Source organism: Gopherus evgoodei, chromosome 4 (assembly GCF_007399415.2).
Source record: "Gopherus evgoodei ecotype Sinaloan lineage chromosome 4, rGopEvg1_v1.p, whole genome shotgun sequence".
NCBI lineage: Eukaryota > Metazoa > Chordata > Testudines > Testudinidae > Gopherus > Gopherus evgoodei.
In genome coordinates, this window is record NC_044325.1 from 66622322 (window position 1) to 66646431 (window position 24110).

At 46.7% G+C, this 24110-nt stretch overlaps 1 protein-coding gene across 6 annotated transcripts in view; it reads right to left on the reverse strand.

Annotated features, from left to right (window-relative positions):
* ZNF106 (zinc finger protein 106) overlaps positions 1–24110 on the reverse strand; it is an 83681-nt gene that overhangs the window by 21377 nt on the left and 38194 nt on the right. For 5 of the 6 annotated variants that reach the window (XM_030559577.1, XM_030559578.1, XM_030559583.1 and 2 more), the window contains 6 exons: positions 18560–19349; positions 17975–18030; positions 16716–16861; positions 13056–13190; positions 11378–11494; positions 9692–9883 (listed from right to left, as the gene is read on the reverse strand). In XM_030559577.1, the coding sequence (XP_030415437.1) occupies positions 9692–9883; positions 11378–11494; positions 13056–13190; positions 16716–16861; positions 17975–18030; positions 18560–19349 (1436 nt within the window). The remainder of the gene's footprint in view (positions 1–9691; positions 9884–11377; positions 11495–13055; positions 13191–16715; positions 16862–17974; positions 18031–18559; positions 19350–24110) is intronic. The other variant, XM_030559580.1, reaches the window with a different exon arrangement.

The following is a 24110-nucleotide window of genomic DNA, read 5'->3' on the forward strand; positions in this document are numbered from 1 at the left end:
CCATTGCGTTGAGCTGTGGGTAACATGAAAGGCCAAAACACCTTAGGGAGGAAAGCCGGGTGCGGTCACAACTGCACCTTGTCTTTGTGGAACCTTCGTAAGAGCTCTGATCTCAGAGACCCTTCTGGCCAAGACTAGGTTGAGGCCCCAGGGCGGGGCTGGGCGGCGCACCCGAGGGTGCAAGCGCTCCAAGCCCTTGAGGGACCTCGAACCCATAGAGCGTGGGACACTGAACGTCCATCTCAGCCTGCTGGAAGGTAGGGACGGCTGCTGAGAGTATCCTCAGCGATGATACCGCCAGATCCTGCCGCTGAAGGCCAGAGGCAGGCCAAATAGAGGGGATCGAGACCTCAGCAGGAGCAAGATCGAGCGTACTGCAGCTGTAAAGGAAACGCTTCCACCTGGCTCGGTACGTTGACCAGGTGGAAGGCTGCCTGTCACCCCAACTCAGGTACGCAGGAGCCACCGTGAGGCGAAGAGGCTGCAGGTCCGAGTGACGAAGCCTGTCATTGCCCTGAGTGATGAGGTCTGGGCTGACAGGCCGAGCAACGTGGTATGTCAGTGCTGCCTGGACCACTCTGGAGTGATCATGATGACGCACGCTCCGCCCCTGCGGAATTTGAGCAGGACGTAACGAACCAGTGGGAACAGCGGGAAGGCATAATGCAGTTGGCCGTTCCACGGTATCAGGAATGCGTCCAAGATCGATTCCGAGGAGAGACCTTGGAAGGAGCAGAACACCTGGCATTTCCTGCACTCGCGGTGAGCGAACAGGTCTGTGTGAGGAACCATTTCCACTTCCGGAAAGCGGGACGCCTCACATGGGGCAGAGTGATGACTCGTAAGACAGGAAAGACCTGCTGAGTCAAAGAGATAAGACGTTCCGAACGCCTGGGAGAAAGGACGTCGCCAGCTCCATCGAGCGGGCCATGCAAAAGACCCGGAAATGGATGGCCTCCTGACAAAAAAGGGGGGAGGACTATGTCCCCCCTGAATGCTTATGAAGCACCTGGCCATTGTGTTGGCTGTAAACACCGAGATACAACGGCCTCGCAGCTGCCGCTGGAACCCCTGGCATGCCAGGCGGACTACTCTGATTTTTGGGGCATTAATGAGGAATGCCAGCTCCCTAGAAGACCGAAGGCCTTAAGCTCGGAGGTGACCATGAGCACTCGAGCAGAGAGATGATGCGTCCGCCGTCAGGGGCAGTGAGGGCTGGGGCGGATGAAACCGCATCCTGTCCACACCAAGGAGGGGGTTAGCCACCACTCTAGGGAGCCTAAGGCGTTCGAGGGAACGGTGACTACCATGACCATTGGCTCCCTGTCCAAGCGGTACGCCGAGGTGGGCCAGACTTGGAGAGGACGGAGGCGGAGCTTGGCGTGTTTGGTTACAAACTTGCGGGCAACCATGGACCCAGGAGACTGAGACAAGAACGAGCTGAGGTCGTTGGGAAAGCCTTCAGACCTCAGATGATTGATGCCATCGCCTAAAACCGCAGTTGCGATAAGCAGGCTCCGGCTAGGTAGGAGACCAAGATAGCCCCTAGGAAGCCCAACCTCTGCGTGGGAACCAGAGTGGATTGCTCTATAGTAATCATCAGGCCTTGATCTGTGAATAAGACCGTGACGATGCCCACGGCTGAGTGGGTTGTGTGTCAGAGTCTCCTCGGATAAGCGAATCGTCCCAATACGGAAAAACGCATATCCGACATAGCTACGGTAGGCGGCGACTATGGCCGTAAACCGGGAGTATTCACCGCTGGCTATAAAGCGGAGGCATCTCCCGTGCGGAGGGAAGATGGCATTGCTAAAGTACGCGTCCTTCCTATCCAGGGCGGCATAGTAGCCCCCAGGAGGCAAGGATGGAATAATGGTTCCCAGGGATACCATGCAGAACTTCAACCTTATCCCCAACCGGTTGAGTCCATGCAGGACCAGGGAGGTCTGAGACCTGTGTTCGAGTGGGGAACTAGGGCATAACGGGAGTAAAACCCCTAGCCCCTTTCGTCCGCTGAAGGGGGACAGGGCTGGAGCAATTTAAAGGTGGTACCTATGCTCCATCGTGCGCAGGACCCAGCGATCTAAAAGTAACTGGGGCCATGCCAGGAGAAAGCGGGATCAGGATCCCGTCCTGCGACTGGTACACCGCCCTCCGACGAACCTTGGAAGGTCCGTCTTTGGTCCCAGTGGTAATTGCGAGGGACCTCGACTCTGGCTTTTTAGAGGGCCTGACGTTTGTCTGCGACCACCTTGGCCTTGCCGTTTTCCAGAGTTCTGCCTCTGGCTAGGCACAGAGTATGGCGGCTGGGGCCATAAAGGCCTGCGTTTGGTCGCAAGCGTATACACGCTGAGACGCATTAGGACCCTATTGTCCAGCAGGCTTCGCAGTCTGGGGCTGTCTCTGCCGCGAAGATGCCTTTACCAACAAAGGGTAAATTCTTTCCCCCGTCCTCCAAGACGGCAGCGAACTCTAGGTGGGAGGTTCGAGGGAGAAACTCCTCCACCCAGGTGCTATAATTATCGCAGCTAAGCAAGGCTTGTTGCTTTGCTACCCAGAGGCGCAGGGCCCCTGCAGAGTACACCTTGCATTCGCCAAGGCTCTTTCTGCTTCGGGGCTGGCGCCCGCTGGCCATGATATCAGGATCATGGTCCTGAGCATAAAATCTGCGCATATGGGATGACACGGATGCGTGTCCGGATGGCCATGGAGGTACTAAAAGAAGGCACGGGCCGAGTCTCTGACTCACTCGGACCTTGCCCAACTCGGCACCGGGGACCGGCATCGGGAGGCGTATCGGTACCTGGAACGAGATCCAGACCCGCAACCAGAACGGTGTCGGGAGGTCGACCGAGATCTCGAGGCTCGGAGAAGAGCTACAGGAGTCAAGGTACCTGCCCCGGTGCCAGATGTCGGAACGGTGCCGATAGCGGGTCGGCGAACGGGATACCGACCGGTGCAGCGAGTGTGACCAGTACCGAGGAAAACAGTACCGGGACTGCCAGTGGTGGCCGGCGTGCCGACAGGACTTGGAGTGTCTGCGGGACCGTGATCATGGACGGTGCCGCTCTGCTGTACTGACAGGGGACAGTCCCTTGAAGAGACTGTATTACCCATACCGGCGGTGCCCGGGTCAGGCAGCACTGACTCTGTCATGGCACTGAGAGCCCTAGCCGTTGGTAACATCTCCGGCGTGCAGGGAACAGCAGGCTCAACCACAGTGCGTACTGGGGAGCTATCAGGCACCGGATTCGACGGCCCTCGTGGGGCCGGGATCCACGGTACCGAGGTCATCAGAGCTTCGGTAGGTGCCGGTGCCGGGCGAACCGAGTTAGATAAGCTGTCTGGCTGCGGTGCCGTCAGCACTGAAGCAGCGGGAGTAATACGCTCAACCACGGCGCGTGCCGGGGAGCCGTCGGGCACCGGATTCGATAGCCCTTGTGGGACTGGAATCGACGGTGCCGATAGAAGCAGCCGGAACAGGAGCTCAACCACGGCGCGTGCCTGGGAGCCGTCAGGCACCGGATTCTACGGCCCTTGCGGGACCGGGATCGACGGTGCCGACGTCATCGGTGCCGCAGCAGGTGTCGGTGCCGGGCGATCCGACTTAGACTAGCTCTCTGACCGCGGTGCCGTTGGCACGGAAGCAGCCGGAGCATTAGCTCGACCACGGCGCGTGCCGGGGAGCCGTCAGGCACCGGATACTACGGCCCTTGCGGGACCGGGATCGACGGTGCCGACGTCATCGGTGCCGCAGCAGGTGTCGGTGCCGGGCGATCCGACGTAGACGAGCTCTCTGGCTGCGGTGCCGTTGGCACGGAAGCAGCAGGAGCAATACGCTCAACCACGGCGCGTGCCGGGGAGCCGTCAGGCACCGGATTCTACGGCCCGTGTGGGACCGGGATCGACGGTGCCGACGCCGTCGGTGCCGCAGCAGGTGTCTGTGCCGGGCGATCCGACGTAGACGAGCCCTCTGGCTGCGGTGCCGCTGGCACGGAAGCAGCAGGAGCAATACGCTCAACCACGGCGCGTGCCGGGGAGCCGTCAGGCACCGGATTCTACGGCCCGTGTGGGACCGGGATCGACGGTGCCGACGCCATCGGAGCCGCAGCAGGTGTCGGTGCCGGGCGATCCGACGTAGACGAGCCCTCTGGCTGCGGTGCCGCTGGCACGGAAGCAGCAGGAGCAATACGCTCAACCACGGCGCGTGCCGGGGAGCCGTCAGGCACCGGATTCTACGGCCCTTGTGGGACCGGGATCGACGGTGACGACGTCATCGGTGCCGTAGCAGGTGTCGGCGCCGGGCGATCCGACTAGACGAGCTCTCTGGCTGCGGTGCCGCTGGCACGGAAGCAGCAGGAGCAATACGCTCAACCACGGCGCGTGCCGGGGAGCCGTCAGGCACCGGATTCTACGGCCCTTATGGGACCGGGATCGACGGTGACGACGTCATCGGTGTCGTAGCAGGTGACAGCGCCGGGCGATCCGAGTAGACGAGCTCTCTGGCTGCGGTGCCGCTGGCACGGAAGCAGCAGGAGCAATACGCTCAACCACGGCGCGTGCCGGGGAGCCGTCAGGCACCGGATTCTACGGCCCTCGTGGGACCGGGATCGACGGTGCCGACGTCGTCGGTGCCGGGCGAGCCATCTTAGACGAGCTGTCTAGCTGTGGTGCAGCTGGCCCAGAAGCAGCAGGAGCAGTAAGCTCTACCACGGCGCGAGCCGGGGAGCTGCCAGGCAGCGGATTCCCTGGTCCTGGGGGACTGGAATCGACGGAGCCGAAGTCATCGGTGCCTCTGCAGGTGACGGTGCCGGATAACGCAACTGAGGCGAGCTCTCTGGCTGCGATGCAGGTGGCACGGAAGTAGCGGGAGCAGGGGGCTCAACCACGGCGCGTGCCGGGGAGCCGCCAGGCACCAGCAGGAATCGTAGACTCTCTCGACCTCGGAAGAAGGGAGCGGTGCCGAGTCGACATCGGTGCCGGCGGCGGTCGGTGCCGAAAGGCCTTGGTGGTACCGGCGGGGTCCGGTGCCGAGGAGGCGCTTCTGCCCGCCGCTTGAACATCGCTCCGCGCCCAAGGTGGAGGGGCAAGTGAAAGTCCCGCACCTTTTTGTTCTCGGCTTAAAAGCCTTGCAAATGGGGCACTTATCTGTCAAGTGTGATTCCCTGAGGCACTTCCACAGGAGTCATGTAGATCTCTCTTCGGCCGCGGCTTCTGGCAAGCCGGGCCCCTTTTTAAAACCCGGTGAGCCATGCATGGCTCCGGCACTGGGCTCATGGAAGGGGCTACTTCCTGAACCCCGCTAACTAAACTAACCATACAAATATATATATAAAAGTGTTATAACTGCATAATTATATACGAGAAAACGAGTAGCTAGGGAAGTGGAGGTCAGCTAAGCCGCGCTCCACTGTTCCAACGACCGACACGGGCGGTAAGAAGGAACTGAGGAGCGGGTGGGCCGGCAGGAGTATATATGGAGCGCCATGGTGGCGCCACTCTAGGGGGCAACCTGCCGGCCCACTGAGTTGCTAGGGTAAAAGTTTTCCGACGAATGTGCACGCGCGGCGCGTACACCTAACCGGAATGGATATGAGCAATCACTCGAAGAAGAACAAAGTGTTCACATGGCACTTTTGTTGCTGGCATTCCAAGGTGTTTACATACCAGACATGCTAAACATTCATATGCCTCTTTCATTCTTCGGCCACCATTCCAGAAGACATGCTTCCATGCTGATGATGCTCATTAAAAAAATAATGTGTCAAATTTGTGACTGGACTCCTTGGGGAGAGAATTCGATGTCTCCTGCTCTCTTTTACCTGCATTCTGCATATATTTCATGTTATAGCAGTCTCAGATGATGACCCAGCACGTTTGTTTTAAAAACACTTTCATAGCAGATTTGACAAAACGCAAAGATACTGATGTGAGATTTCTAAAAGTAGCTACAGTACTCGACCCAAGGTTTAAGAATCTGAAGTGCCGTCCAAGATCCGAAAGGGATGAGGTGTGGAGAATGCTTTTAGAAGTCTTAAAAGAGTAACAATGTGATGCGGAAACTACAGAATCCAAACCACCCACCCACAACCTTCTGCTGGTGGCATCCGACTCAGATGACGAAAACGAACATGTGTCAGTCTGCATTGCTTTGGATCGTTATCAAGCAGAATCCATCCTCAGCATGGAAGCATGTTCTCTGGAATGGTGGTTGAAACATGAAGGGACACATGTAACTGGCGTTACCAGATGTACTAAAGATTCAACAGTGCCATGCGAATGCCTGTTCTCACTTTCAGGTGATATTGTTAACAAGAAGCCGGCAGCATTATCTCTTGCAAATTGTAACCAAACTTGTTTGTCTGAATGACTGGCTGACCAAGAAGTAGAACTGAGTGGACTTGTAGGCTCTAAATTTTTACATTGTTTTATTTTTGAATGCAGTTTTTTTGCTACATAATTCTACATTTGTACGTTAAAACTTTCATGATAAAGAGATTGCACTACACTGTGTATGTGGTGAATTGAAAAATACATTTTTTACAGTACAAATATCTGTAATAAAAAAAATTGAGTACTGTACACTTCGTATTTTGTGTTGTAATTGAACTTAATATATTTGAAAATGTAGTAAACATCCAAAAATATTCAGAATAAATGGTATTCTATTGCTGTTTAATCGCAAATAATTTTTTTAACCGTGTGATTAATCAAGATTAATTTTTTAATCGTTTGACAGCTCTAATATATACATACATCCAAAATGTTGCAATTTTTATTTAAAAAGATTGATCCCACATCCCGGGCAAAGATATAATTGTGTGTGTTTGGGTCAAATAAAATGCTTTATTATCAGCTTTATTTGTAAAATCTATTGTTTTATTTAGAAGTTAGAGGACCAGCAAAATCTGTTCTGAACAGGACAATGAAACTCACCCACTACAAATACTTTAAGCATCAGATTGTTTAAGCAGCAGATAGGCTTCTATGACAATCTGTACTCTTATGTTCACCCCTTTTACAATACTTATAAGTTTTGTACAAAATATGCCTTGTGAGGTGTATCATTTGAAAATTCAATTTGCTGATCATTATCGGCCTGGTAAAATGTGTCTGGCAACACTGTATGTAATGTTATAAGTCTACTGTATAATATTACAGAGACATATTCCAAGTCTGCAAAAAAAGCCACAAATCAGTTCCTCAGAAACAAAAAAGAAACCCCATGTCTCAGCCAGATTTCAACAAGATCAAATGGACTATAACCTGGTCAAGTGACCATTCTTTGGCAGGAAAAAGGGTGAGAGCAAGAAATTTACATCTTGGCAAAGAAACTGCTGAGTCTCCATAGGACTTTCTGTCCCCTTAAACTCAGCTGGAGATGATTTTCAAAGAAAAAGAAAACTATAAGGTGAACAGGCACCCCAAGAGACTCCTCCCTTTCTGTCTGCCCAGGGCATCAACACTCACCTGAAGGACAAGGAAAGTAACACTGAACTGGGGGAGGGGTCCTGGCCAAAAGGAATCCAACTAGAAAGACTGCTGAAGCATGTGGTGAGAGAGACCTTTGCTTTGAATTCATTTAGCTTATTAAAAAGTAAAAAACACAACTAATATCTTACTTTTACGCCTCATTACTTGTAAAATCACTTAAAATCCAGCTGTCTGTAGTTAATAAACTTGTTTTATTTTTTTATCTAAACCAGTGTGCTTGGACTGACGTATTTGGGAAACTACATTTGAAATAACAGGATTTGTACACATTTTCTATTAATGAAATGATGGACTTTATATAAGCTTGTATTTTCCACAAGAGTGGTGGGCAGTGTAAGACACACATTTCTGGGGGAAAGTCTGGGACTGGGGAATTTGCTGGTGTTGCTCTGCAGTGCAATTCAGGAGAGCCTGGCTATAGCATTCGTACAATATAACTGGGAGTAATTTACATGCTGGAGGCTGTGTGTAAAAAGACCAGGAGTGGTTGCTCTTACAGCAAAGCAGTGTAACAGGCATCCCAGGTTGCAGACTTGAGGGGACACCGCTGTTCAACAGTCTAGACTGTACCCTGGGTAATATCACAGCTTCATACCAGATTACCAACCCTAGAACCATTCATGCTTTCACTCCTCAATAACTAGTTAAAATCCAGCTCCAGCTAGTGGCAAGTGAAATAAGTTGATAATCTCAGTTCAGTTCCTAGCAAACAGATCTCAGTGTTCACAATCCAAAACCATCACACAAATTGACGGGGAATCTCAGAATCCTAGGACTGAATGGGCAGAAAGATTAAACTAGATTTTACCCATAAAAAAAGTATTCACTTCAGCTCAGGATTAAGACAATGAGGCTATGTGGGGAAAAATGTGCTTTGCATCTGCAGCTCTGCTCTGTGGACACAAGACAACACCCTACACTGCTACCTATCTGGCACTTTTTAAGCACACAAAATTAAGCAAAAAAAGTTTGAAGACCACACAAATGTGCTCCAATATGCGTGTAGATTGCAGGAGCAAGTTAATGTGAAAAAAGAGCAAGTCAGGGACAGAGCTGGCAAATAATGCAGAAAACATATGTATCATGCTTTATGTTAGAGTGGGCACATTATTAATCGATCATTAAAGGTATGTCTACACAAAAGAAGTTGTGCCACTTTAGCTATATACTTAAAGTGACATAGCCCTCCTAGGGTGGATGCAGTTATATCAGTACAGCTATTGCCATACACCAGTTTAAGGCAGCTTTCCACCAGTATATCAGCATCCACACTAGGAGTGGGATTGAATCAATACAACTATTTCCATCACAAAAATCACATTTCTAACCACAATTAGTTATACCAGTATAAACTGAATATAGAGACGGCTTTTTTTTTTTTTTTTGGGGGGGGGGGGGAAGAATGTCTAAAGGGACATTGTGAGTATTTTCTCCATAGAGTTTATCTTTTCAAAATTTCCAGAGAGAATTACAGGCAAAATAGGCAAGTTTCGTTTCTTCCTTTTGGCAAGATGATTGTTCCACCACCCCCTTAGGCTTCTGAAATCAACATCCTCTTGCATACATTAGTACTATGAAGTGCAATAGCAGCAGCACTAGGAAAGCAATTGTGGTAGCAAGGCCAGCAGAAGGAGCTCAAAGTTGGGGAATTTTTTCACGAATGAACGGATTTTTGTTTTTAGCCAATACTACAGATAAAATTTCCTATGGCAGTAGTTCTCAACCAGGAGTACAGGCCCGCAAGCAGATTTCAGGGGGTCTGCCAAAATAAATCAGAGAGCAGGGACAACATCAGACATGCTGGGGTCTAGGGCAGAAAGCCCGAGCCCTGCCACCTGGGGCTGAAGCCCAAACCCCACTACCTGGGGTTGAAGCCAAAGCCCGAGCAACTTAGCTTTGCGGGGCCCCCTATGGCATGGGGCCTCAAGCAATAGCCCTGCTTGCTTCCCTCTCACGCTGGCCCTGGCTTTAATATACTGGATATGCAGAAAAACAGTTCTTGTGGCATACAGGGGTTGTGGAATTTTTGTAGCCTGTTGAGGGGAGGAGGGGGACTCAAAAGAAAAAGGTTGAGAACCCCATCTATGGGAATATCAAAACGTTACAGTACCTGAAATATCAGGTGGAAGTAAATAGTCTCCTTCACATATAGTGACTACATCATTTGTCAAAAACTGTTACTTCCCAAGGTACTTGCCTTCATACAGAGTATTGTTTTGCTATGACCTTCAAGAGTTCGGAGAAGCAGTCCATTTCGAGCATCCCGCACACTGATAGTACAGTCATAGGACCCCACTACCAACAACTTGCGTGCTCCTTCCTGAGCTGTGGCTAGACAGCTGACTGCTCTAGGGCCATGGCATTCAAATATATCGATTTGCTTGTTGTTCTGCAAAATAAAGAAGTCAAAAAATTGAAATGAATGTAGACCACTGAGTCCATCCTTCTTTAAGGATATGATTCCTGAGACTGAAGGTATATCGGATATTACTCATGTACATACCTAAAAAGACAAAAAGATGCAACTATCACTACTGATGGAATACTGTTAAAGATTAAAATGTAATCTTAAAAATCTAAAGCTAATTCTTCATTCCCTCTGAGAACCCCTAAACAAGTATTCCTAATTTATCATAACTGAGTTTGTTTTGCATTACAAATTCATTTACCCTCTTTCCAGTGAGCTGTGCTTACACTTTGACCAGTAGTAAGAAATATAGTCATTATTCTTCAGTGTTAGAAGAAGAACAGAATTGCTAGATGAGGCATGTGAACTTAAATATTTCATTATTCTTTAAGTAGCACATGATTATTAAGTATGCTTCTTCAGGTTTAATGTGAAAATTCTGCAAAAATAATTTGAGGTTCACTGTCATCATACTTCTGCTCTTGAGCTCTCAGAACAAGCCCTCTTTTTAGATCTCCTTAAAATATGAGCTTATTTTGCTAGGATGAGCCTGGAGTCAACCTAAGCCAGGAGTGGCCAACCTGACCCTCAGAAGGAGCTAGAATTTACCAATGTACCTTGCCAAAGAGCCACAGTAATATGTCAACAGCCCCCAATCAGCTCCCCCATTCCGCTCCCACAGCCTTCCCCCCACCCGCAGCCCCACCAATCAGCACCTTTCCCTCCCTCCCTGTTAGCTGTTTTGTGGTGTGCAGGAGGCTCGGGGGGAGGGGAGGGAGGAGGAGTGAGGGCACTGCAGGCTGAGGAGGGGGTGAGAAGGGGTGAAGTGGGGGCAGAGCCCTTGGCAGAGACAGAGGTTGAGCAGTGAGCACCCCCTGGCACATTGGAAAGTTGGCACCTGTAGCTCCAGCCCCAGTTGGTGCCTTTACAAGGAGCCGCAAACTAACTTCTGAAGAGCTGCATGTGGCTCAAGAGCCATAGGTTGGCCATTTCTGACTTAAGCAAATAATGAGATAAATTTGTGTTTTTATTTAAACCATTCTGTGGCCTTAAGGTTAGTTTTCTGTTAAACAGGAGGCCTTTTTGGATACCTCTCTCCTAGGTTTGTATCTCATACATTCTGCAGTGACTCCATTCATGTCTTAGTGAGGAGTCATAGAACATAGAGAAGCAAGTGTCATTAAGCCTTTATCACCCACAAAAGTTCAGCCCCAGGGAACCTTGTGGTAGGCAAGGGAATTCTGTGAGGACACTGGGTAGCTGGAAGGAAGTGAAAGGGAGAAAGTTCATCCAGGAACACACAAATACTGAAACAAAAAATTACTTACTGCTATCTTGATATGCAATAGTTATGAATGTTCTTGCTATTCAAGAGAAAAAATGGAATTGGAAATGGGAGTGGGAAGAAAAGAGAATGATACCTGCTAAAAAACGGTTTCAATATGGGTTGACACTCCAGTTTTCAAATATACTGACCTTTATGGTGAAAGTGACCACACTGCCATTTGCCAGGCCTGCATACAGGATTCGCCATCTACTATGCAGACAGAGCACCCGGTCTTCCAATTTAAATTGCTCCATGCACTCCCTGGTCTGACAAGAAACAAATAGTTACAGCTTTTGTCATTAGTGGAAAAACTGGGAGACTATTTTTAGATAACTGGGGAAAACTGAAATGAGTCATTTGTCTTGCCTATGAATTGTGTTGCTTCTTACCAGTAATGGAGAAGTGTTTCTGCCTGTGTGAAACTCTTGTTACAAGAGCTCACTCCCACCCCAACTCAACTGGCATTAGCTTAGCATTTCCCCATGGGGGGAGTGCCATGAATGATAGCCAGCTGGTATTATCTTTCCATATAGATCAGTGACCCAAAACAATTTGTCCATAGGAAGCAGACATCTACTCCACAATCCTTCAAGGTCAAGAACCACTTTGACTCTCAATTTCAGCAGGACAGACCTTCCTTTCATTGATCCCTGACAGAGGCCAGATTAAGCAGCTCTCTTCCAAATTGCTCCTTTGCCTCTGGTATGAGAAGCTCAGCTTCATCCCCTCAGAACACCGTTGACTCCCATGAGAGCTGTATTGCCTATACTCCCAAGTGAAATGCACTTTTCATAGACTACTGAGAGAGTCAGAAAAAAATACAGTAAGTTAACTGAGATGTGCACTTCCAAGTGTCTGTCTACCACCTCAGCACCTCACCTCTGCTTACCTCATTTAACTTGCCATTACCTTCTTTGCCTGAGCAAAGAGCCTACTGAATTAAAAAACTGACCAGTAGAATGGGGCAGCACAGTGATATTGTTCAGAAACCAGCCATTATTAAGTTACTGTAAAACAGATACAGGAACTTTGAAGAATACGGGGTCAGTCACAGAAACAATATATCAGAATTTATCCAAATGCATGATAAATACAATTTATCCCCTTTGACTAGTTAACCTGCACTTAGCCCATTAATTCATCTTTGGCCAGGACTATTGATATTCCAAACATTTAGAATGCCCTTTAGGGAATGTGCCACCTTTCCCACAATTACATTAGCCAGAAGCCCACAAAAGGCAGTATTTTGTCCTGAACCACCTGACATCTCACAATTTATTTGGGAAATAAACCTGATGTCAAATAGTATACAGCCCTTCCACAACGTAAGATACTGATCTAACTACGGAAAGCCTGTACAGTTAGGACTCACTGCATCAGAGAACTTGATTTTAAAAGGTAAAAGAAAATAAAAAAAAGTACCTGTTTTTAAACTCAAACATTTCTAAAGTAGTTTCTATAAAATATGTAACCCACAAAATATGATGTGGTAATAAGTTTGTATTGGCACTGTTTGGAATAATCTGAATAACTTACCAGTTACTTTGACCATACCAACCCATACTGTTCAAATCTTTGTATCACAACACATACACTGTTTAAAAAACAGAACTGGGAGTCAGAAGATAACTTAGTTATATTTCTGTTTCTGCTGTTGACTTGATCTGTGACTTTGGGCAGGTCACTTTGTTTCATCATGTGTAGAATAGAGATATCATATAGCTCATGGGGATTTGAAAGATTTGGTTCATTTATATTTGAAAAGCCCCTTGAGATTCTCACACAAAGGTGCAAAGTTTAACTCATTAATGCCATGTTTATCAGTACCTTGATATTGTAACAGTTGATTGTGTGGTCACTAGAGCCAGTGTAGAGGGCTGCATTCTTCCCATTTGTTTGAGTAACCAGAAGACAGTTCACTTTGGAAGTGTGTCCTTCAAAAACACCCACACATTTCCTGTTCTAAAAGTAGAGCACAAAGTCTGTTAACGTGTAGACTACAATATAGGTTAATTTTTCTCCCTCTACCTAATGTTTACACAAATCTACACATACTCTCAGATCCCAGCAGAGCAACAGAATTCTATGACCCAAGGAACTCTTGATGCTAGCTGGCAGGGGGCACAGGGTGCATAAGGGTTACAGAGATTCCCTGGGTGTGGTAGTTCACCAAAGAATGTCATGCGAGATCCCTACTGAAAGCCTGCGTCATACTGATCATCATAATTTTTGCAAAATGTATGTGCAGATAATATGCAAGGAGATAACTTCCAATATATAGAATTATGTTCTAAAAGCCTGGAGGTAAAGGCAGGTCACTCAGAGGTGACATACCTTAAGACAGATTCCACCAGAAAGGAGGTAGCAGATACTTATATCCCTGCCTGAGCATAGTTAATTGTGTGTCTTACACTGGAAGTATATTTGGATACTTAATCAAATGCTAATGAAGACAATGAAAGGACTTCATGAGAAGAAATTTGCAGGAAAAGGTAAACGGTGAGGGAGGGAATGGTCCAATATATGTGTGTGTGCAGAAAGATGCCCTGGCATCCTTCATCTGGGAAGACAAGCTGCCAATGGGTTTGATCTCATAAAAGGAGGGTCTCAGCCACCCTAGTTGAAAAATGCAGTGACAACAACTTTGGATAAACAGTACCTTATTTAACAAGATGCCCTCTTGTTAAATATGTTTAGGTTCTAGAGTAAGTGTTATGATTTTATTTGATATGTAACCCTTTGGGTTCATTAACCCTACTTGCTTCTTCTCAAATCTCTATTCCTTGTTAAATAAATTTAATTCTTGTTTTCACTATAAACAAATTAAATGTGAGATGTATAGTGGAACTGTGATCCAGGTTGCAACTAGTAAACTGGGGTGTATTATTCCTTTGGGAGCAGAGGATCTGGTAATTATGTGAGGGTCCAGTGGTTAATGGGCTGAGGACCGCAGGGCGACACCTAGGGGTTGGAGTATACCTATTGCTAACCCGCAAAGGGATGGCAGAGCCTGCGTCAGCTGAGAGGAGAACGCTTATGCTGTCTGTGGCTGGAAGAGTTGGGGAGCTGACCTTGACAGCAAAACACAAGGTTTCCTCATGCTCAGGGCAGGTGGTAGCAAGGTGCCTCCCAACCCCTGGTACCCTCATAACCCCCCCATACATTTTCTGCTACCGTAGTGTTTATTTAAGCACAAGAAAGATGTAACGAGGGACACCAGATTTTTATCCAGATTTCATAATGAACAATACACTCTTGTACACTCTTGTAATTCTAATCCCAAAGAAATCCCAGCACACTTGCACAATCTATACTATGTAAGTATTGTCAGGAAAAAAGTCTAGAAAGGCAGCATAGTCCAGAGCAGTGATATTCAACCAGGGATATGCATACCCCTGGGAGAACACAGAAGTCTTCCGGGGGTACATCAACTCATCTAGATCAGTGTTTCTCAACCTAGAGGTCACAAACCTCAGGGGGTTTGTAGGATGGGTATACGAGAGGTTGCAAGTGCAGGGCCAGTGTTAGGAGATAGCAGGCAGGGCAATTACCCGGGGCCGCATGCCACAGGGGACCCTGCAAAGCTAAGTTACATGCTTGAGCTCCGGGCAGCAGAGCTCAGCTTCAGACTCCTGAAAGGGGTATAGTAGTTCGGAAAGGTTGAGAACCACTGATCCAGAGCACCACAAATCAGGAAACGAAAGGTCTAGTCCAGTGGTCACCAACCGGTCGACTGCGATCTCTGGTTATGCAGTGGGGCTGCCGCTAAGACAGGCTCCCCGCCTGTCCCGGCCCCATGCTGCTCCCAGAAGTGGCCAGCATGGTCCAGGAAGGGGCAGAGGTCTCCTGCTGCACACTGCTCCTGCCTGTAAGCACTGCCTCCGCAGCTGCCATTGGCCATGAATGGGGAACTGTGGCCAATGGGAGCTGCGAGGGCGGTGCTTGCAGAGAGGGGCAACATGCAGTGCCACGTGCCGCTCACCTTCCCGCCCCCCTCCCAGGGGCCACAGGGGCACATTGGCCCTTTCCAGGAGTGACATGGGGCCACGGTAGGCAGGGAGTCTGCCGTTGTGGCAGCCATGCTGCACCGCCGACTGGGAGCTGCTGGAGCTAAGTGCTGCCCGGCGGAAGGCCACACCACAACCCCAGCCCTGAGCCCTTTCCCAGAGCCAGCACCCGAACCCCCTCCTGCACCCCCAAGCCCCAGATCTGAGCCTCCTTCCAGAGCCAGCACCCCAAGAAAGCCCTGAGCCCCCTCCTGGAGCCAGCATCCTAAACCCCCTCCTGCACCTCAAGCCCCAGCCCTGACCCCCATCCCAGAGCCAGCACCCTGTACCCCCTCATGCACCCCAACACTCTGCCCCAGTTCAGGGCCCCCTCCTGCACCCAAACTCCCTCCCAGAGCTTGCACCCTTCACCCTTTCCTGCACCCCAACCCCCTACCCCAGGCTCAGCCCAGAGCCCCCTCCCATACTGCAAACCCCCTCAGCCCCAGCCCAGAGCCCACACCCCTCTCAAACCCCAACCCCCTGCCCCAGCACAGTGAAAGTGAGTGGGGGGGGGGCAAGTGACGGAAGGAGGGGGAAATGGAGTGAGTGGGGTGGGGCTTTGGGGAAGGGACAGAGTAGATCCTAGGTTGCCCTTAAATTCAAAAAGTGATCTTGGGCGTAAAAAGGTTGGAGACCACTGGTCTAGTCCCATTGTTGTAAAGCACTTTATTTTCATTCATGATCTCCAAACTTATCAAGTATTATTATTAATTCACTGGATTAAAGAACAAGATCCGAAGATCCTTGGTGGCGTGATTTTACTTTAAAATATTATGCCTTTTTATGTGTCTGAATGCACTACCTATACAGCTTTGCATCTTTGGCAGTTTTCTTGAACTGTGATTGCTCATCGTTTGTAAGAATTGTGTAATAGCAATAGGACTATATTAAGATATGGTCAGTCAGTATTTCAGTAAATCTTTCTACTTAAAATATATCCTACAAGAAATGTAAGAAGGCTTTTTGTTTAAGGTTTGTTGGTTTTGTGGTGGTGGTGGTCACAAACTCAGGCCTCTGCGAAAGGATTAGAAACCCATTCTCATTTGGATAATATACCTTCTCCAATCCCAATGGGAAACAGGGAATGACTAAACTTCCTCTTGTCTAGAATGGTACTTGCTAGCTGACATCCTTAAAAAGGCGGTGGAAACCAAGGTTCTCTTTAAAGAGAAAAAATATCAAATTTTCTTCAAGAACATTCTTTATATAAAATCTTTTACCAAGCCTTAATTCTCATGCTGAAAGCAAGCATGCAAAAGCCCTAATGAGGTTAGTTTGGACTATTAGAGTTCCCCAACTTTGTGTACAGTTAAAAAAAAAAGCAAGCTATAAAATCATTCCTTAAGAAGATTTCTTCTAAACACGAAAAAGGGTTTTACAAAAATCTAAAGACTGCAAAATATTACTAGTACGTTGTCTCCATGATGATCCTACTTACAACCAGATTGTAGGCATGGACAGTTTTGTCTGCTGAGCAGGTGTAAAGCACACTCCCAAATATCTGAATAGCATTCACTGCAGCTTGGTGTCCCTCAAAGCTCCCCTCCGTAGGTTCTTCATCCTCACCTGGCTCTGAAGACACTTCTGCAGAATGGAGAGTTATCAAAGCTTGGCTTTAACAACCGGAATGTTTTATTCACACAAACTTTGCATATGTAATAAGACTAAGACTATCTGTTCTATTGACTATCATCACCTTTTGCAAAAAAGTCCAAAAGTAAAGACAAACAATCAAAAAAAATGTTAACAGACCTGTAGCCCTTTAAGAGCAGGGGTGGTCAGCATGCCTGTTATGGGGCCTCAGTTCATTTAAAGTCAGGGACTAAGTTGTAGTTCTCAGGTGGAGCACATGAACGACCAGGGGGTCATGTGACTGCCTAATGAGCTATAAAAGCAGCCAGCCTTCTCTCATTATGAGGTGATGCCCAGAAGGTGCAAAATGTGCTGAGAAATGTCTTCTAAAATAGCCCAGAGAAGAGGTCTGGAAATGAAGCTGAAAACAGGGCTTGACCTGGAAAGGCCAGCAGCAGAGAAATCCAGGGCATAGAACAGCTTGCTGGGGAAGCTCATCAGAAGAGAGACAGGCAATAGTTCCCTGTGGGAACAGGAAAAGGAGCCTGGGTAGGGAATGGCAAAGGGCTGTTTAAAGAGACCAGGGGAAAGGCTTACAGAGACATCTCCAGAAAGACCCTGGAAAGTAGTGACCAAACGGACCCTAAGAAGAAGCTGCAAAAACTACCAAGCTCAGGGGAGGGGCAAAATCTGGTATCTACCCCAGCAATCAGGGACATGAACTGTTGAACTCTCATGACCACCGAGGCAGCTGTTTGAACCCTGGGAGGAAGGAGGGCCTTGTATGTATTTTAGCATTTGGACTAGTTTATCCCCATAAGAGGGGCTTTCTACATAGCCAGACAGTCACATTACCCAAGTTACTAAAATTCACCTCACCACCCAAGAGGGACTGTGGATCAAAAGGGAAACAGAAACAGGCACAGTGCACCTTATGAGGATTAGGGTAAGTGACCCATGGGGACAATTGTTATGCATTGTCTTCCACTCTTATTTTGAGCTTAAGTTCTGAAGATCAAAAAGAACAGCAATATTTTGAAAGCACATTTGGACTGTACTTTAACTCAAAATTTCCAGAAGATATCCTATACCCATTTAAAGTAGAAAAGCACACCAAAAATATACCTGAGGAGTTCTTTGAACATCTCATTGGTGATATAGAAGGGAGAGTCTCAGCCATACTGTAAAATAAAAAGAGTAGAGAGATTTGACTTTGCTTGTTGGTATTCAGGAAAGGTAGTGAAATGTACTTCAGTAAAGAACTTCAGTGATACTCCAGAACAGGATATTTTATCAGAAGTATTGTAGGGAAAGTATAGGAGTCCTCTGTGGGCTATGAAAGCACTCACTGCTAAAAGCCATATGTAATTTTCCTTAAGAAAAAACAACAACAAACCACACACACTCCTCTCTGAAGGGGGCCTTACTTTAGTTACCGCAGAAATTAGTATGGAACAGCGCATGAGTTACTGTTTTTGTATGCATATGGAGAAGAGTTTCAGATGGTTTAACTAGCAGAATGTACAGGCATAAATATTCATCTTTTCTCATTTCAGTGCTGGAAGCCTTGAGGAATGAGATTTGCTCCCACTTCTCCATGTTTTAAGCTTTTCACGCAAGGAAAAAAGGGCCGTTGAACAAAAGTTTTGGAAGACCTTTTTTACGTGAGAAATCTGTTCTGATCTACTATAAACCTACTTTCCACCTTACCTTCTATTGATGCCATCCCTATAATTTGTGCCAATTTCACTGGTGGAGCTCACTTCATCATAACCAGAGCGAGATGCCTCCATTAAAGTTTGCTCCGAGGATTTCATGGTGTCCCTCTTAGATGGGCTGTCTGGTTTCTCCTCTCCTGACTCTGATGAGTTGATGGCCACCACCTCAAACGGGGGGTTTGCAGTTTCTACTAATTCCAGAGAGGCATCACTCTCATTATCATCTTTATTCCTGTCTACTTCATGAGTTCCCCTATCCTCCTGTCTTGAAAAGGTGGATGTAGTAACCTTTCCCCCAGTGGGAACCTTCCCGCTCTTGACTTTCCTAACAGGTTTAGAGTCAATAACATCCTGTTCAGTGTCACTGTTCTCAGGCACATGGACTGCTCGCAATGTTTTCTTTTTCCTTAGCTTTTTCCTTCTCTTTTTTCCTTTGTTTTCTGGAGAGACCAGAGTGGATTCTGTTGGATGCTCAGGCTGTTCTGCTAGTAGTTTGGGATCTTTGTCCAAAGGTGTTTCTAAAGAGAGAGACTGATTTGCAAGGGAGCTGCTACGCTGTTCTGGTAAAGTGATTTCAGTCAGAGTTTCAATCACTCCTTTTTGTTTGTTGACAGTAGACAGGGATTGTGAAGGGGAAGGGTTCCCAGATAGTATGGTCCGCCCCTTATCTGTAGCAGGCTTGTGAACATCTTGATTAGTCTGCTGGAAACAAGTAGTCATCTCTGACAAGGACATGATTGCGGAGACAACTGGATACACAGAAGTTTTCTGGCTGATATCTACTGAAGAAAAGAGATGAACAATGTGTTCACTCTGCAGTAATTAATATTGAGGCAAAGAATCCCTTGGTATATTAATAATGAGCTGCAAGAATTATTACAATCTATTTGAAAACTTACATCCATAACATAGCTGTATGTTTAAAAGCAACAAAGAGTCCTGTGGCACCTTATAGACTAACAGGTGCCACTATACCTGCCTCTGGAAATTTCCACTACATGCGTCTGATGAAGTGGGCATTCACCCACAAAAGCTTATGCTCCAATATGTTTGTTAGTCTATAAAGTGCCACAGGACTCTTTGTTGCTTTTTACAGATCCAGAGTAACACAGCTACCTCTCTGATGTTTAAAGGTAGACTGTTTTCTTAATAATGAAAGAAGTGCACATACATCTCGTGTTCGTTATGTAAGCCTTGTCTGTTTCTTAATAGCTGATTGGCCTTAATTTGAAATAACATTTTTTTTTTAAAAGTGTCATTAGCATGTCAAGTGGAATTCACCTTAAGAACAAACTTACCCAGAAGCAAAGTGCACTTGCAACAGCAAGTAGGCTCTAATATTTTTAGATACCTGGTGGGGTAGGATGCATAAAACTGTATCTTGCTCATACTCCCTTAAAGTATCTTTTGTCTGGTAAAATCAAAAATGGTAGTGTCTAGACCTAGACTAGTGGCCCTGGCTGCTGGAAGACCACCAAACTGAAGTCTGCCCTCTAAAACACCGCTCACCCTTACCAACAGGAATGTTAATTGTGGTATTCCACATGATGTCCTGGAGAAATTCTCTCTAAAAAGGGGGCCCTAACCCTTTTATGCGATGTGCAGTACATAATTTAAATTCTGAAGGGCCGTATACTGACAATATGGCAATATGTTATCGGGTTGTCCTATCACCAAAAAGGGACTGTAGTCACAGGATTTGCTGTTTTGACTCCCCCCATTCAGGCTGAACCTATGTAGTACAGGTGTAAAAATGTTGGGCATAGTGCTTAGATTATTCACAACACAAAGTTAGTTTTTTAAAAGTCATATGATACATAGAGTATATAATCAGCAACAACTCAAAATTTAGGTGAATAGATTTAACAATACAGTTTAGATATTAGAACCCGAATACTCAGGTACATCACTCAGGAAAGGTTGTACAGAGATTTGGTTGTGGAAAGCAAAATATATCAATGAGTGTAGACTGTCCTTCAGTAATGGAGAATTAGGTTGGTTGTCCATTTAGAAAATACAATCCACAAGGAAAGTATTTGTTACTTTCCTGACTGCGCTTCTCATCGAGTACACACTCACTCACCCAGGTATGCTGAATTGGCTTCTGTGGCAGAGGCATTATCTCTGTGTAATAAAGGAGAAGTAGTGGCTGGTATAATATGTTCAGACTCTCAAGGGATCTGATGCCTTGACAACATACCTCCCTTGGTGGAATATGAATTCATTTTGTAGTACGCAAATCACACGCCTGTATACTATCAAGCCCTTTTTGTCTTATGTATATACGGAAATTAGTAGATAAACTGGATAACTCAGTGATAGACGTGGTTAAGATAAAAGCTCATTCCAGACATGGGGAAGTGAGCAATAAAAATAAGAGTGGATGAAGCTGCTAAAGAGGCTGCTGTTAGTGAGGCTCCAGTAGGGGTCCTGTCCCCCGATTATGCAGTCCTTGATATTACCACCTGAGCACAAGCAGAAAACACTGAATATACCGCCTGGTTCAGATGAAACAGAGGCTATTATGGATAGAAACTTTGGGTGTAGTTGCAAAGTTACCTTGTCTTTGGAGAACTGTGTTTAAGGTGGCCCTGCCATCAGAGCCTGCAACTCTCACACCCTCCTTGCAGGCATAATGGCTACCAGGAACTCAGTTTTCTGAAACAAGAGGGCCAGTGGACAGGATGCTAGGGGCCTGAATGGAGGGCCAATTAGAGCCACCAAAACAGTGTTTAGGTCACACAAGGGGACCAGTTTCTTGCACCGGAAGGAATAAACAGAGAAGCCCTTTCAGATATCTCATGATCATAATGTTGGCAAAGAGCAATTAACTGAGTGTAAGCCCAAATTTCTGGAGGCGTAACAGGTACTCCAAGATGTCCTCAATAGAAGTCCACATTGGTTGGAGTCCTCAGGCTAAGGACTACACCAAAAACCGCTTCCACTTCACTAAGTAGGCTATCCTGTGAGAGGACTTGCTACTGTTGAATAGGACTTCTTGATCAGCTGCTGGACACCGCTCTTCTTCTTCATTCAACCATGCAGCAGCCATGCTGAGAGATGCAAGGAGTTTAGCATTGGAGGGCACGTGCAGCTGTGGTTCTGAGTGAGCAGGCTGCAGTGAGGAAGTGGTATGAGAGGCTGAATCAATAGCACAAGAAGGTAGGAGAAACAACACTGTCTCAGCCATGCCAGGGCTATGAGGATAAGCTTGGCCAGATCAGCCTTGAGCTTCAGGATGACCTGGGGAATCACTAGGTTTGGGGAAAAGATGTACAGAAGAGTCTACTGCAGCTGCAGAATAAGGGGTCAGACAGAGAGCCCAGGCTGACCCCCCCTACCCCCCGAGCAGATCACACAACATTTCCTGTTTTCGTTTGTGGCAAACTGGTCTACTGTGGGCATGTCCTACACGGCAAAGATGACCTGGAAGACACTCATCTTCAGGTGCCACTCATGACTCAATGAAAAGTACTGGGTCCATGAGATTATTCTGCACTCCACAGAAGTGAACATCTATTAGAGTAATGTCCTCCTTGATGTAAAATTGCCACAGATTGATTGTCTCTAGGCAGAGCAACCTGAAACATGCTCCCCCTAATCATTTACGTAATACATTGTGTTGGTATTATCAGTATGTGACAGAAAAGTCATCCAGAGACCTGGAGTGATCTCAGTTGGTCTTATGTGACCTTTTCCTTGGTGCAGTTGACGAGGAATGGCTCCTCAACCTCTTTGGAGGTGTGCCTGTTCCCAAAAGTGAAGTGGCTGCACTCAGAGGGTGATCATTGGCTGGATGAGGACATTGGTACCAGATCAGGCCACATGGCCTGTTTGAGCAGGTACTTCTTGAGGTAAAGGTCCTGGGCCACCTCAGTCCTTTTCTTGAATGATCTACAGATTGAACTATGCTCTCTGAGGTGGGCCTCACCAAGACAAAGCAAGCACTGTATGTGGGGACTTCAGCTCAGGGTCGCTCCCCGACACAAAAGAGAGTGTTTGAACCCCAGTGAGGGCACCACCAGGGGAAAAGCTACTAAAAACTAACTAACATGAACACTAAAACTACTAACATGAATACAAACTATATACAATAAAAAAAAAACAACAGACTAAGACTGAACTACACAGAGCTCCAACTCCACCCACAGGTGGTGAGAAGGCACTGAGGAGGGTTGGGGAAGTGTTGCCTCATATTAACAGGGGAGGGGCGAGAGTAATGGGTGCTGCCCCTCTGTGGGTACTGTTGGGCAAAATATCTGACTCCAGTGCGCTGGTCATGCATACACCTAAGTGTTTCTTCAGGTAGATGTGGACATGTATTTCAATGTCACTGGATATCACATACAATTCTGCAATTGCTTATTTATATTTCATTTAAGTGGCCTGACAACAAGTGAAAAATGGTGATTGTGATCCCTATTTAAGGAATACATATAGGCTAGGCATGAGGGGCATTATACATTTTGCGTCTGATTAAATTTTACAAGAAATGGGTATATCAATATGTACTCTTTTGGAAATCAAGGAGAGTAGGAATAAGGGTGGCACAAATACTGTATATAGAGAAGGAAAAGCCAGGATACTCCAGGTGGAGGCAGACCCCAGTAATTAAGTAGTATTAAGGCTCCTCAAAGAAGTGTTGTACAATGATGTTCAGTTTATATATGTGCCAGTGATACTGCACATACTGCAGTTATCTAATGGATTGTGCCCACTGGAGTTTGATGGTGTTGAAAGGACTTTCTGGACAAAAATGTATATTAAAATGCATAAGGTGAGGCAGCAATGAAACACGAAGGAGCTTCGGGGAAAAGGCCTGGGATATGAGCTGTCTGGGATTGGTATGTCACTCTGAAACCAAACTAAGAGACACATTTTGGGAACATGACCAAGCATTTAAACAGAAGCTTGCAGCAAATGTACCTCATCCAGTGGATGCACAATACCAAGGACTCGTTAGAGAAACTTTGTTCATGGTATATAATATACACATAATTGCTTTTAAAGGAAGTATGGGATTGTCAATGTGTTCTAAAGACAACATGTGCAGTATGTGGGGGATACCTGCTATATAAAGTAAATGCAGCCTTAAGTGATATGGAGCATGAAAACTTGCCCTTTTATCACCACAGAAAAAAGTTAAATTTGGTACATACAAGAATGGTGATATCAGTTGGTGCACAGTAAGAAAGTTAACAAGGGTCCAACTTCATGAAGTTAAATGTGAAACCACTGCAGGCCATATGGTGTAAAAGGAGTTTGTTTTCCCTCCTCAAATACTGTTGCAAGACAATGACAAGATCTGAAAAGCCGCAGACTTGTATCTCAAACAGTAGTACGTTGTATGTGTAGGTTTAATGTCTTATAGTCAGAATTGCTGGCATGGGGGCTTACAAGGTGGGGGAACTGTCTATAAATTGCTCAGTACAGTTGAGATGTGGAAATCTGGTAAAGTAAAAGCTACCTATACTGAGAATGTATTGTGTGATGGGTGAAGGGGGACCATATCTGGTATGGACCCAGGAATGTTATTTTAATTG